Genomic DNA, 13,149 nt, shown 5'->3' with positions numbered 1-13,149 from the left:
GTGTGTGTGTGTGTGTGTGTGTGTGTGTGTGTGTGTGTGTGTGTGTGTGTTGTGGATATGATACACATATCACCTCTTCTTTATCCATTCATCTATCCGTGGACACTTGGTTTTTCTTCCATATCTTGGCTATTGTAAATAATGCTGCAGGGAGCATGGGAGTGCAGATATCTTCTCAAATGTAGATAAATATTCAGAAATGAAATTGCTTGAAGGTATGGTAGTTCTATTTTTAGAGATAGTTCTATTTTTAATTTTTTGAGGAATCACCATGCTGTTTTGCACAGTGGCTGCGCCAGTTTACGTTCTCACCAACAATGCATGAGTTTCCTCTTCTCCACTTCTTTGCCAGCACTTACTTCTTGTGTTGTTGATAATAGGCATCCTATGAGGTGTGAGAATTCATTCTGGTTTCGATTTGCATTTCCCTGGTGTCAAGGGATGTCGAGTATCTCTTCATGTATCTGTTGGCCATCTGTGTGTCTTCTTTGGAAAAATATCCATTCAAATCTTCTGCTCACTTTTCAAAAGGGTTGTTTGTTGTTTTGTTATTACATTGCCTGTGCTCTTTGTATATTTTGGATATTAACCATTTCTTAGATATATAATTTGCAAATATTCTCTCCCATTCAGTAGGTTCCCTTTTCATTTTGTTGATGGGTTCTTTTGCTGTGCAGAAGCTTTTTAGTTAGATGTGGCCCTGTGTGTTTATTTTTGCTTTTGTTGCCACATAGATGAATAGCATTATTCCCATCTTACAGAAGACAAAACAGGCACAGAGAAGCTAAGTAATTTACTAAATCATGCTGTGTGATTGACATCCAGTCTGACTCCAGAGCCCCTGCTTAAGTGCCTGACCACACTTTATAATTCTGTAGCGCTCTACAGTCTGTGATCACTTTCACTTAACCTCTTGAAAAAGAGACTGAGGCAGAGAAAGCTGCTGCTCAGGAACCAGTCTGCACTGGGGAGGTGATGACGACTGTACTGTGACCGTGGCCGTGAAAAAGTCCTATTCATGAAAGAGCTTACTTACGGTCTTATGTCTCATCACGCATTTGGCAAACAAGTGTATTCGTTTTTTGCCTCACCTAAATTGCCAGATTGTGTTTGAGAAAGACAAAATATGTCCTGGTCTCTGTAATAGTTTGCTAAGGCTTCTGTAACAAAGTGTCACTAACTGGGTGGCATAAAACAACAAAAATGTATTGTCTAATGGTTCTGGAGGCTAGAGGTCCAAGATCAAGGTGTGGGCAGGCTTGGATCCATCAAAGGGCTTGAGGAGGAATCTGTTCCATGCTGCTCTCCAAGCTCTGGGTGGTTTTCAGGCAGTCTCTGGCATTCCTCAACTTCATGCATCATCCTGGTTTCTGCCTTCATCATCACGGGGAGTTCTCCCTGTGTGCATGTCTGTGCCCCAATCCCCCCTTTTCATGAGGACACTGCTCATATTGAATTGGGGACACACCCCATTCCAGTGTAACCATGTCTAAATTAATTACATAATAATAATCCTATTTCCAAGTAAGGTTACATTCTGAGGTTCTGGTGTCAAGATTTCAACATATGAATTGGAACTAGTCATTTCAACCCATAATACTATCTATCCCCCTCTCTCCGCTCTTTCTTTCTGTGGATAAAGGCATCCTAATATGGGAGATGGAGGAAGAGAAAGGTTTTTTATAGTGCCATAAACAAAGTAAAATACACTGTCTCTAGGATTGCCCTAGAGTTACCAGTAGTTAACTGCCAGTAGTTACCAGTTGGCTTGAGAACTTTTAAATATTGCAAATAGGCAGAAATCCTAATTACCATGAATACGTATGTAAAAAGACAAACTATGTTTGGCTCAATATGTTAGGGTTGGGGGATACAGGGAGGTGCTACCCCGATACCAAGTGGAGAGTATTAAACACCCATGTTTACAGGGTCTTGCCCTGCCGCATAAAGATGTATACAGGCGCTCACACTCCCTCTCTCTCTCTCCCGCTCTCAAATAAATAAATAAGATCTTTTCAAATAAACACACACATCTTTACTTTATAAAACACACATCACGAATGATACATTGTTAAAGATAAAAATTCATAAATAGAAATCCTATTCCTTTCTTCCCACCACTTCCTGGGTTGTCTTGTCTCATGTATGGCACTTCTGGGATAATGAATTCAAAAAGAAATACCGGGGAACTCTCAGATGAAATGTAACACAGAATGCACAGATCAAGAGCTCTGGAATCTGAAGTACAACAAACAAAATACATCAAATCAGGGGGCCAAAAGGCTATGACTTCCGTGGCTCGTTTGCAGGCCACGTAACAAAGCATGAAAGGCCCTCCTGTTCAATCATCTCTTTTTTTCTTGGAATTGTAGAATGAGTGTGAGTGCAAGCAAGGGTTTCGAGGAAATGGGATTGATTGTGAAGCAATCACTTCGTGCTGGGAACAAACTGGGCAATGTCATCCGCTGGTGAGTTACTTCATTTCCTTCATCCTTTAAAAAAAAAAAAAAGAAAAAAAAAAGCTACTTGAGAAAGAAAGAAGGCTAGTTAATTTCTTATCTAGAACCTTCTAATGAACAAAATCTTTCCTCCTCCCCAAGAGAGTCCCCAGGCAGAATGGGAGTAGTTCTTACAAATGTTACTCCGGTCCAAAGCTTGGAAGAACAAACATATGATTGCCAGATAAAAGACAGACTTCCCAGCTAAGTCAGAATGTCAAATAAATAACAATCCTTCAGCACGAGTATGTTCCAAAGATTACATGGGGCAAATTTATACTAAAAATTATCCAGACCCTCTCTGAAATTCATATTTAACTTGATATTTTTTATTTGCTTAGCCTGGCAATTCTTAATTGACTGGATGACTGGACTCCCATTTTGAATGTCAGAACCTAACAAATTTTTGGTGAAAATGCCCACCCAACAGTAGCTTGTGCCTTGTGTCTACATTATGGAAGAGTGGGCAAAGATATTAGAGCTGATCATGTTCATGTTTTCAAAAGAACATCATTAAGCACCCAACATCAGAACCAAGGAAGACAACCCTTAGTCACAGTTCTTCTGGTTACCAGTAACAGAAACCACATGAATCAACTTAAGCAAAAAAGGAATTTGCAGGGAGTCCTCCCAGGGTAGCTCCAAGGACAGGAAATACAAGTTGACCTCCCAAGGATCCAGAATCAAGACCCAAAGACATCAAGATCATGGCAGCCTTTTCCTCCAAACCTCTGAGACTATGTGATTGCTCATGTTGCTTTTCTCTGTGCACCTGCTTTTTCTTTGTCTCTCGCTCTCTCCCAACTTTAAATGCTCCCTTTTTGTATCTTGGGATACACAGCTCCCTTTTCTTAGATCAACATCACCCTCCACCCCCAGTGATGCCCACTAACTTATTGGCAATTTATGTCCCAATTCCAAATCATAGGAGAAAGGAGCTGGCCATCCAGGGGTTCAGGGATCCAGGGGTCCACATATGAGCCAGTCATTTATGGCCAGGGAATGTGGTGACATATTAGGAACATGGTTGCCAGAGCCCACTGCTATGTGGGGGAGGGTAGTTTTTAAAGAAAAATAGAGGAGATGCCCCACAGTATCCATTTCTCAAGAATCATGAGAGCACTTCATAAATCTGAAGGAGACCCAACACTTTTGCTTCAATTAAGACCAATCAAGCCCTGATGTTCTAATGGTGAGAAGGTACTGCAACTGTCTCTTCATTCCAAAGCATAGAAGAACCAACATAGAGTTTCCAGATAAAATAAGTATGGGACACCCAGTAAATTTACATTTCAGATTGACAATGTATCTTTCTTCAGCATCAGTGGGACCCCAAATGTTACATGGGACATGCCTGTACTAAAACTTACATGTTTATCTGAAATTCAAATTAACTGTATGTCCTATACTTTTATATGCTAAATCTGTGAGGGATGAAAAGAAAGAATTTAATTGTGTTTAAGCAGGAGCTACACCAAACATACAGACAGGAGACTTTCCTTGCAACAGGGCCACGTCTGTGGGTCCCTCCTAGCATCTTTCAACCCCAAAGTTGCAATTCTCACCTTTGATGGAGCCTGAGGGCTCAAGGGATGTAACTGGGAGCTAACTATTTATTAGGATGCCAAATGGTTTCTTTTATCTTTGTATTATCAGGCAACCTGTCAGCTTACTTCTTCTGGCCTCTGGAGTTGTGTTTGCCAGGAGGGCTATGAAGGAGACGGCCATCTGTGCTACGGAAATGCAGCCGTGGTAAGTCATCCAAGATGAACTCGTGTGCAGAATAATAAAGACAAAACTCTTTAAAAAACAAAAAAAAAGCTCTTGGCTAGGATGCCTTTAAGTATTCTACCAGTCCTGTGCTCCAGAAGATCATACAGGAAGTAAGCTACTCACTCATTTTGCAAACTGCTTAGCCTCACAGCTCAGCTCCCATTGCCAGCTCGGCTCCCTGTCCCAGGGACCCAGCCTCCTGGCTTTCTGCCATCAGCTCAGGTCCCATCTATACCGTCCTCCCCCTTGGAGCAGCCCCTTCTGGGGATTACTCACCCATCTCAGCTCTTGTACCTGCCAGTTTACTTGCTGACTGTGTGACAGGTATTTACTAATTCATCTGATAACCTCAACTACTTCAAAAAGGAATTGACACAACTCTGAGATTTATTGCCTCCGTATCAATGTGTATATGATAACTATTGCCATTCTCATGGTGTTTAATAATTTTAAAATGCTTTCCCTTACATGAATGTTCATAACCCCAGCAGCCAGACATCCTCATATTCATTTTCAGGTAAGACTTGAGTTCTCAGAGAGGTTAAGTGACTTACCCAAGATCACACAGGTAGTAGTAGATGGCAGATTCAGGAAATGAACCCAGTCTTCTGGAACTCAAGGTCTATGCATTCTTTAGCACTCCTGCACACATGACTGAGGTACTGGCGCTGTGGGAATCTTTTCAAGTCTTAACTTCCCCCAAACAAGTGTAAGTTGTGTGAGAGCAAAAGTCTTCTTTTCCCTTTTGTATGCCCTCCCTTCATTCCAATCTGGTGCCTACAGCCGCGGTTCAATATATATGTTCATGAACATAGTCCACGGTGGAAAGTTGAGAAAGAAGAGTGGCTGAAATGTCCTGGGCATGTCCCGCATGCCAGCCTCCATTCTAAGCACTTTAAAACATTAACTTCTCCAGATTTCATATCCACCTATCAGTTGGAGCTTTTATTATCCCCATCTTACAGGCAAGAACGTTGAACCCAGAGAGACCAAGTAACTTGCCTAAGGCATTAGGCAATGGCCAGACCAGAATGGAAACCAAGGTGGTCTGGCTCTGCATTCCAAGCCACTACTCCATGTTGGCTAGAAAAGGGGGCTGTCATTGAGCTCTGTGACCCTCCCTAGGGTGGGGCATCATGCCCTTAAAAACTAAATTCTGACTTGGAAGAACTTCAGCTGGTTGTTCCATCTGAAGTTTCTGGAATTACTTCTTTATCTTGAGTAGAGAGGCTAACGGAGCTCCTAAGCATGAAAGAACTGTGCAGCACAGAGAAATTCAACTAGCGGGCCGCCATTCCTGCTGGTGCAGAAAATGAGCTGAGCCCCTCCCCGGGAAGGCTAAGTGCATGCTTTTCAGCGGTTCACTGTGATCATGCTCATTCACTGTTCCTTCTCTCGTGTCTCTCTGATCTCTCCCCTCCTCCCCTGCATGACATGAATAAGGAATTGTCATTCCTCTCCGCGGCAACTGTATTTAACCAGTGGATAAACGTGAGTACCTTCGTTGGAACTTCGGAAATGTATACGATTTTAGAAATTTGGAGTGCGTGTAACAGAAAACTGAAAATTCAGCTGGTAGGAAGAAGGGAAGGCAATTGTGTAGAGCAGTGGTCCTCCGCCCTGACCACTATTTGAATCACATGGAATGTCCTGTTTAAATAGCCATGCCTCAGCTCCCACCACAGACACCCTGACTTGACTGATCAGAGGGGCACCCTGGTCATCAGGGCATTTTTAAAGCTCCCCAGGTTGGGTTGCCTGGGTGGTTCAGCGGGTTAAGCCTCTGCCTTTAGCTCAGGTCATGATCTCAGAGTCCTGGGATCGAGCCCCACATCAGGCTCCCTGCAGGGGAGGGCTACTTGTGATCTCTCTCTCTCTCTCTCAATCAAATAAATAAATAAATAAAATCTTTAAAATCTTCCCAGGTGATTCTAACATGCAAGCAAGACTAAGAAGTTCTGGTCTGGGTTAAGCTAGAGGAGTCAGCTTTTCAGCCAATTCAAATATACACGTATCAATTCATTCATCAAGGGTTTTTTTTTTAAAAGCATAACAAATAGCATGGAGGACATGGGGAGTTAGAGAGGAGAAGGGAGTTGGGGGAAATTGGAAGGGGAGGTGAACCATGAGAGACTATGGACTCTGAAAAACAATCTGAGAGGTTTGAAGGTACGGGGGGTGGGAGGCTGGGGGAACCAGGTGGTGGGTATTAGAGAGGGCACAGATTGCATGGAGCACTGGGTGTGGTGCAAAAACAATGAATACTGTTATGCTGAAAATACAAAAAAAATAAAAATTAAATAAATAAAAAGTCAACATAATTCATTACTGCCATTCACCGAGTTGGATTTGGGGTTTATAATTGTAACCTGGCATAGCCCATGGGTGTTTAGCTCTTCACCCAATATGCTCTGAGGAGCTTCTTCCTCTCCCCTGGAAAGTTCTATGATGAAGAATCCAATCCCCACTATACCCAGTTGTGGGCGTCTCTGTCATCTTTGCATGAGTGGGCCAAAGTGCCATCACAACCGCTGGTATATCCCCTCTGAGAAGTCACATGCCAAGATATTATCTTGGTGCCTGGTCAGCACCAATCTGGGACAGCTCCTGATTGCTTCTGTGTGGAGCCTCTCTGCCCCCGTCACGTGAAAGAACAGGGACTCAGGGTCCGGCTGCACATGCTGACTTCCATATAGGCCAAGCCCACATGCATAAGCTTGCCCAGTGGCATGGTGGACCCAACTCATCCCAACGCATGAGAGCATATCTTCCCCAAACTCGCCTTCAGTGCTCTCACACTGGTACCCTGAAATCAGCCATGGTGGGAGGATATACACCACAGAAATCAGGGGATGTTACAAACCAGGGCTTTTTGCTTGTTTTTCTTGGGATCAGTTGTGAAACATAAGTGCACCACTTCAACCCAGAACTAGCTCTAGGTCTGATTTCAGGCCTCCAGTCTGTCCCCTATGCTGAAATGTTTCCTGTTATTGTCCTACCACCCTTATTCCTAGGGCATCCAAGGGTTCTTTTTTTTTTTTTTTTTTTTAAGATTTTTTAAAATTTATTTCTCGGAGAGAGAGAGGGAGAGCAACAAGCAGGCAGAGTGGCAGGCAGAGGCAGAGAGAGAAGCAAGCTCCCTGCTGAGGAAGGAGCCCGATGCGGGACTTGATCCCAGGATTCCAAGGGCTTTTAAGGCTCACACACCCACACACAGGATCATCAAGACTATTCTCTGGCTCTTTGTTTAGAGACCAGGAAAGTTTGCCTTTTGACAAAGCTCACACATTTAAATAAAAAGAATGTGTCTCAGAGAATATGAGGCACCAGCCAGTGCGTGGGATGGATTTGGGACAGGGGCCCCTAGGACCTTTCCAGTGTCCCTGAAATTACTTCCCTGGGAAGTCGTCATCTCTGCCAAGCATTCAGTCCACTCTGTCTGTCCTCTAACGTGAGCCAGGCCAACTTTCTTTCCCTCCTGTGATTCAGAATGCTTCTCTACAACCCATGCTGTCAGCTGCCTCAAACCTCACTGTCCTCGTGCCTTCCCAGCAAGCTATTGAGGACATGGATCAAGATGAAAAAACCTTTTGGTTGTCCAAGAGCAATATTCCAGTCCTAATAAAGTAGGTATTATGTATTTTATTCTTCATGATATCTTACCGGCATCCATGCGAACAAAGTTCAGTAGAGGGAAGCCACATGGTCCTTGAAAACCACAGAAACCAGCATGTTCTAGAACACTCCTCACTTCCTTCCCCCAGGATGGTAACAGTTAACATTATGGACAGCCAACTCTGTGCTAACTACCTCACATATAATTCAGCTCATCTCTCAACAACCCTAGGAGACAGGCATTAAAATTACACCTATTATACAGATGTATAAACTGAGGTATGGGGTGATTCCATAACTAACCCAGGGCTCCATGGCTGATAACATCAGGGGAAGAGTTTGAATCTGGCCATCTGGCTCCAGAACCTATTTTCTTAACTACTCAATGATACTCCTTCATGCATTGATATTTCACGATAGCTCTTCTGGACTGTTGTTGTTTTAGGTACCATATGCTGCTGGGCACATACAGAGTGGCAGATCTGCAGGCTCTGTCATCTTCAGACATGCTGGCAACGTCTCTGCCTGGCAACTTCCTTCACCTGGTGAAGGCAGATGAGGTAAGAGAGTTCTATAACCTGTCTGCTAAGTGGAAACGTGTCATCTCTGTTTGTGCTGCCTGCTTTGAAGGTCTGTGTTATGAAAATCTCCAAACATGAGCAAAAATAGTCCAAGAATAGAACATCCATGGGGGCATCACCCAGCCTCAACAACTGCCAACATATGTTGATACACACACAGACACACACACACACACACACACACTCACACGTTACCCTGTAGTAGTGATGCTCTAAAATGTGACCCTCCACCTACAGCTTGGCCACAGGCTCTTCTTGATAGGCCACAGACTGATCCAGGCAAACCTTTCCATGATTCTGGGTAAAGGTTGCCCAATTTCACAACTGTGGCTATTCATACGTGATAAACTAAAAGCTGTTACAGTAACCAACTCATTGAGTGACTACAGGTAACAAAAATTTGATGTCAGGTTAGAGTTGGTCAACCAACCTTTATTGAGTACCTATGAAACACCAGGGGCTCAGTGCTGATGTCAGAGCAACACACAAGGAAGAGCCACCGCCCCATGGAAGCTCAGCCTCTGGAACTTACCACCGTGTGTCCGGACTTGGAGTTAGCCTTGCGTCAGGAAGTTTGGCTGCCTTGAGGCCTATGCCAGTGTCTATGCCACAACTCTGGCTATGAATTGCACAAGGTGAAAATGAAGATTTTACTGGGAAGTGAGAAGTGCTGCATCAGTGGACCATGAACCACCATCTAAACTGTTCTGGGATTAACTGCTCTAAAACATTTTTACCTTCCTACTCATCAGTGACAGAGATGATGTCAGAGAAGATGATAGAGTGCTGTGAAAAGGGTCTAGGGCTAGCATTGCTGAAATGTATGTGCCTCATCAGATCATTCTTTGTTGAAAGCAGAGAAGAGTCGCATACAGTTCCATGGATTCTTGGCACATTATTGTTCTAATTCTAGTACATTACATACCTGTATCAGACAATGGGGTTGTGCTCCATCGGTGTTTTAAATCATTGTTTCTCCTAACAAGCATGAGCTGAGCACCTACCCTGGGCAGGTTTATCCTGGGTTCTCTGCATTCAGAAACAAATAAATGGGACCATTGACCTGGAGGAGTTAACCACCAAAGACACATTTTAATGAGTTCCTGGGTCTGATACAAATGTCTCCCTTTAACCAAAAGAGATGTGCAAGGCAGCCAAGAGTGTTTTCTCCAGGGCCTTCACTGAGTGACTTGGTGGCTGTCAGGGTGAGACAAGTCCCCTTCTGCACTTAGGTTCCCAAGAGGGATTTCAAATAAAGGGTAAGGGTCGGGGAAGAAAGGAAAGTAGAAAGAGTGGAGCCCAGCTGTGCTGTGGCTGGTTGGTGGCTGGGTGAGTGTGTAGGTTGGGTAATAAATATTCTTGAAAAGTAACTGGGTTCATTTGGATCAAGAAAGTCAGGGGCTGTCCATATGAGTTTGCTAAGGCTGTTATAACAGCGTACCACAAAGGGAGTGGTTCAAACAGCAGAACATTTTGTCTCATGGTTCTAAAGACCAAAGGTCCAAGATCGAGGGGTGAACAAGTTTGGCTCCTGAGGGCTATTGGGAGGGGCCATTCCAGCCTCTCTCCTTGGCTTGTCAATGGCCTTCTTCATGCTCACACAGCATTCTGCCCAGACCACGGTCTGTGTCCAATTTCCTCTCCTTAGAAGAACACCAGCCATGTTGGAGCAGGGCTGACTGCAATGATCTCAATGTAATGAGATTACCTCTGTAAACACCCTATTCCCAAATAAGGTCCCATTCTGAAGTACTGGGGGTTAGGAACCCAACATATGAATACTGAGGACACAGTGCAACCCACAACACCATCTACAGGGTTTTTCAGACTACAGGATCGCTTTGGTGAGCCTCAACCAGCAGTCTTTGAATGAAGTCGAAAAGAACAGAATCGGTATTTAGGGGCCTCCCCAAAAGTAGAGGAAAGTATCATTCCATTTTAAGTGTGTGTGTGTGTGTGTGTGTGTGTGTGTGTGTGTGTGTAAGAGAGAGAGAGAGAGAGAGAGAGATGCCTGGTGTGTCACAATTTAAAGATATTTCTAACTTCAGGCCATAGTAAAAAATGTAAAAGTCACTACTGCTTGAGAAGTACAAAACCCAGAAATAGTTTCAATCCCTGAATTTCCTACCCTATGGAGACTCACCTTCCCACTGTGCTTTGCATTTATAGACTGTCACGATTGAAGGAGCATCTGTCATTGACGGTGACAACATAGCCACAAATGGTGTGATACACATCATCAACAAGGTACACGCTTGCCACCTGCCATGCAGACAGCACCTCCTCTGACTTCACGTATTACTTCTGCACAGGATGCTTGGTAGGGGATGTGGGGGTGGAAGTACGTTCCTCTAGTGGAAAAGTATCCTGTGTTGTGCTCCATGACATTAATGTTCAAACTGCTTAGAGGTTCTTTTCATCCAGTCAGACTCTGTTCTTACTTATTCAGCCTATATTTGGCAATGGCCCCTACATCAAGTGTGACCAAGTATGTTATATTTTTTATTTATGTGAATATCTTAATTAAGAACTGGAGGATAGGCAAGTGGTTATGCATTATTTTTCCCTCTTCCCTTTCTCCATGATTTCACCCTAAAAAGATAGGGTAAGGAAGCCCTAGAAAAATATGGAAAAAGGTAGATAAAGTATTTTGAAATTTTCATTTTCTTCTAAGACACAATGCAACAGTATTCAAAGGTACAAAATAAAACAAAAAAGTATCGCGGGAAACAGTTTTAAGCTATCCTGTAATTTTCTGTTACTATATTAGGATTTTCATTGAAAATTGAGGTTAGAATTTAAGGTATATTGGGAACTTTCAAAGGGTGGAAGATTGGAAAAGACAATTAACTAATAGCACTTTAACTAAAATTATCCTCACTTGGCACTTCTATACTCACTTTTGATTTTAATTTACAGAAAAGGTCAACTATTTCTGTGCAGGAAAGAAGTTATTTGTAAGATGCCTGGGTGCATTATTTTGCAAAAACTTTGCAATTCCCTTGTATTACCAAGATACATTAAGAAAAACAACATTTTTGAGCAACTGATCACTTGTAGGGGAACTATGCTCAGTTTATGACTTCTTATGATGCAAATGAACATTACTTATCAAGGGTATTTTTCTTCTCCATCCTGGCTTTCCTACTAAAAACCTTTAAAAAAAAAAAAAACATGAAATTACCTCTCGTTATTTACATTTTGGATGGCCATACTTTATTAGTACAACAGCCCCTGGACCCATCTCCTGTCCTGATCGATATTATCATGAGGTCAATCATGTCTCAGCTCCTCCCTGAAGCCTTTCTGATCCTGCCACCCATATCATCAAGGATGGCATACAGAATCTGGGGACCCACTGATAGCAAGCTATGTGAACTTGGGCAAGGGACATAACCTCTCTGAGCTTCATCTTTCTTCCCCAGGAAGAACAAAACAACACCTTCTCTCCCTCGATGCCTACTGCCTAGCAGACCTTCCCTCAATAAATGTTGGTTTTACTCCTTTCTCCCCTCTCCATAATTCCATGGGATTTAGGGGTATAGAACTCATTTGGTACACTGTGCCCTCTTGTACTGATAGTTCTTCCTCACGGTATAGTCCCAGACCCCCAAGTGATGGCATGTCCTGGGGATGGGGGAGCTGTGTCTCTGTGTCCCTCATCAGCACCAGCCTCTACCCTTGTACGTGGTAATAACTGGAATGATTGACAGCACAGTAGGTAACAGGCCTTGTACAATATATCATGTCCCATTATCTCCTGTGATTTTTACTGCAACCGCAAGAGAGTAAATGCAACTGTCCTCAATTCACAAGGGAGACAACAAGTAAGACTCCTCAGGGTTAAGTAACTGGACTGAGGAAGAAGTGATGTGACCGCAAAAGAATCGTGGATGCCTGTCATCTTGTTCAAGTTCTCTGGTTAGCCTCCGGGTTGCACTGGCTCCCTAAGGACCTCCTCCACCTGCCCTTGGACACCATGGGCACCTTTGCCAAGGCCACCATGAACATGTGTGCAGGGCATTATCTGCATATCAGCACTTGGCCTCAGGGTGGCATGAGGCTCACCTCCAGCCCACTTCACTCCCAGACTGTGTACCTTCATTGGGTGTTGCCAACCGTCAGAGGAAAAGGTGTCCTTCGTTAAATTTGCAGAAGTGCTTTGTGGACTAGCAGGGGTCCTTATCATTGCATCTTGTCGTGTGACATGACCCTACCTACCAGAAAGTAGCAAGCCCTATGGACACATGCTAACAGATTCCGGGGGCTTCCTTTCCCAGGTTTTGGTTCCCCAAAGAAGCCTAACAGTCTCCTTGCCAAACCTGCTCACCCGGCTGGACCAGATGCCCAACTATTCCATCTTCCGGGGCTACATCATTGTAAGTACCACGTTCTCTGCACAGCCCGTTCACTCGGGGTACATGCGCAGGGACATCTCTCACACCTTCTTGTCTCTCACCATCACAGCAATATAACCTGGCCAGTGCGATCGAGGCAGCCAGCGCTTACACTGTGTTTGCTCCAAACAATGACGCCATTGAGAATTACATCCGGGAGAAGAAGGTCACAACTCTAGTAAGTACTGGGAATGATAACCAGGACAATTATTTTCTGAACATTCAAAGTCAACATTTTTCAATCCATTAATCATGGACCATTCCACTCTCTCATCAAAAGTTCCT

General features: G+C 43.7%; 1 protein-coding gene across 2 annotated transcripts in view; it reads left to right on the top strand.

The window, feature by feature from the left end:
- The window catches only part of STAB2 (stabilin 2), a 137,959-nt gene that overhangs the window by 56,767 nt on the left and 68,043 nt on the right, over nt 1-13,149 (top strand). For both annotated transcript variants that reach the window (XM_059402221.1, XM_059402222.1), the window contains exons 23-30: nt 2,373-2,468; nt 4,155-4,250; nt 5,715-5,762; nt 7,761-7,897; nt 8,332-8,446; nt 10,637-10,714; nt 12,748-12,846; nt 12,935-13,042. In XM_059402221.1, coding sequence (XP_059258204.1) covers nt 2,373-2,468; nt 4,155-4,250; nt 5,715-5,762; nt 7,761-7,897; nt 8,332-8,446; nt 10,637-10,714; nt 12,748-12,846; nt 12,935-13,042 — 777 coding nt within the window. The remainder of the gene's footprint in view (nt 1-2,372; nt 2,469-4,154; nt 4,251-5,714; nt 5,763-7,760; nt 7,898-8,331; nt 8,447-10,636; nt 10,715-12,747; nt 12,847-12,934; nt 13,043-13,149) is intronic.

The sequence above is a fragment of the Mustela nigripes genome, chromosome 6 (genome assembly GCF_022355385.1).
Source record: "Mustela nigripes isolate SB6536 chromosome 6, MUSNIG.SB6536, whole genome shotgun sequence".
Classification (NCBI taxonomy): domain Eukaryota; kingdom Metazoa; phylum Chordata; class Mammalia; order Carnivora; family Mustelidae; genus Mustela; species Mustela nigripes.
Note: the sequence above shows the minus strand (reverse complement) of the source record. Positions and strands in the feature narration are given on the sequence as shown.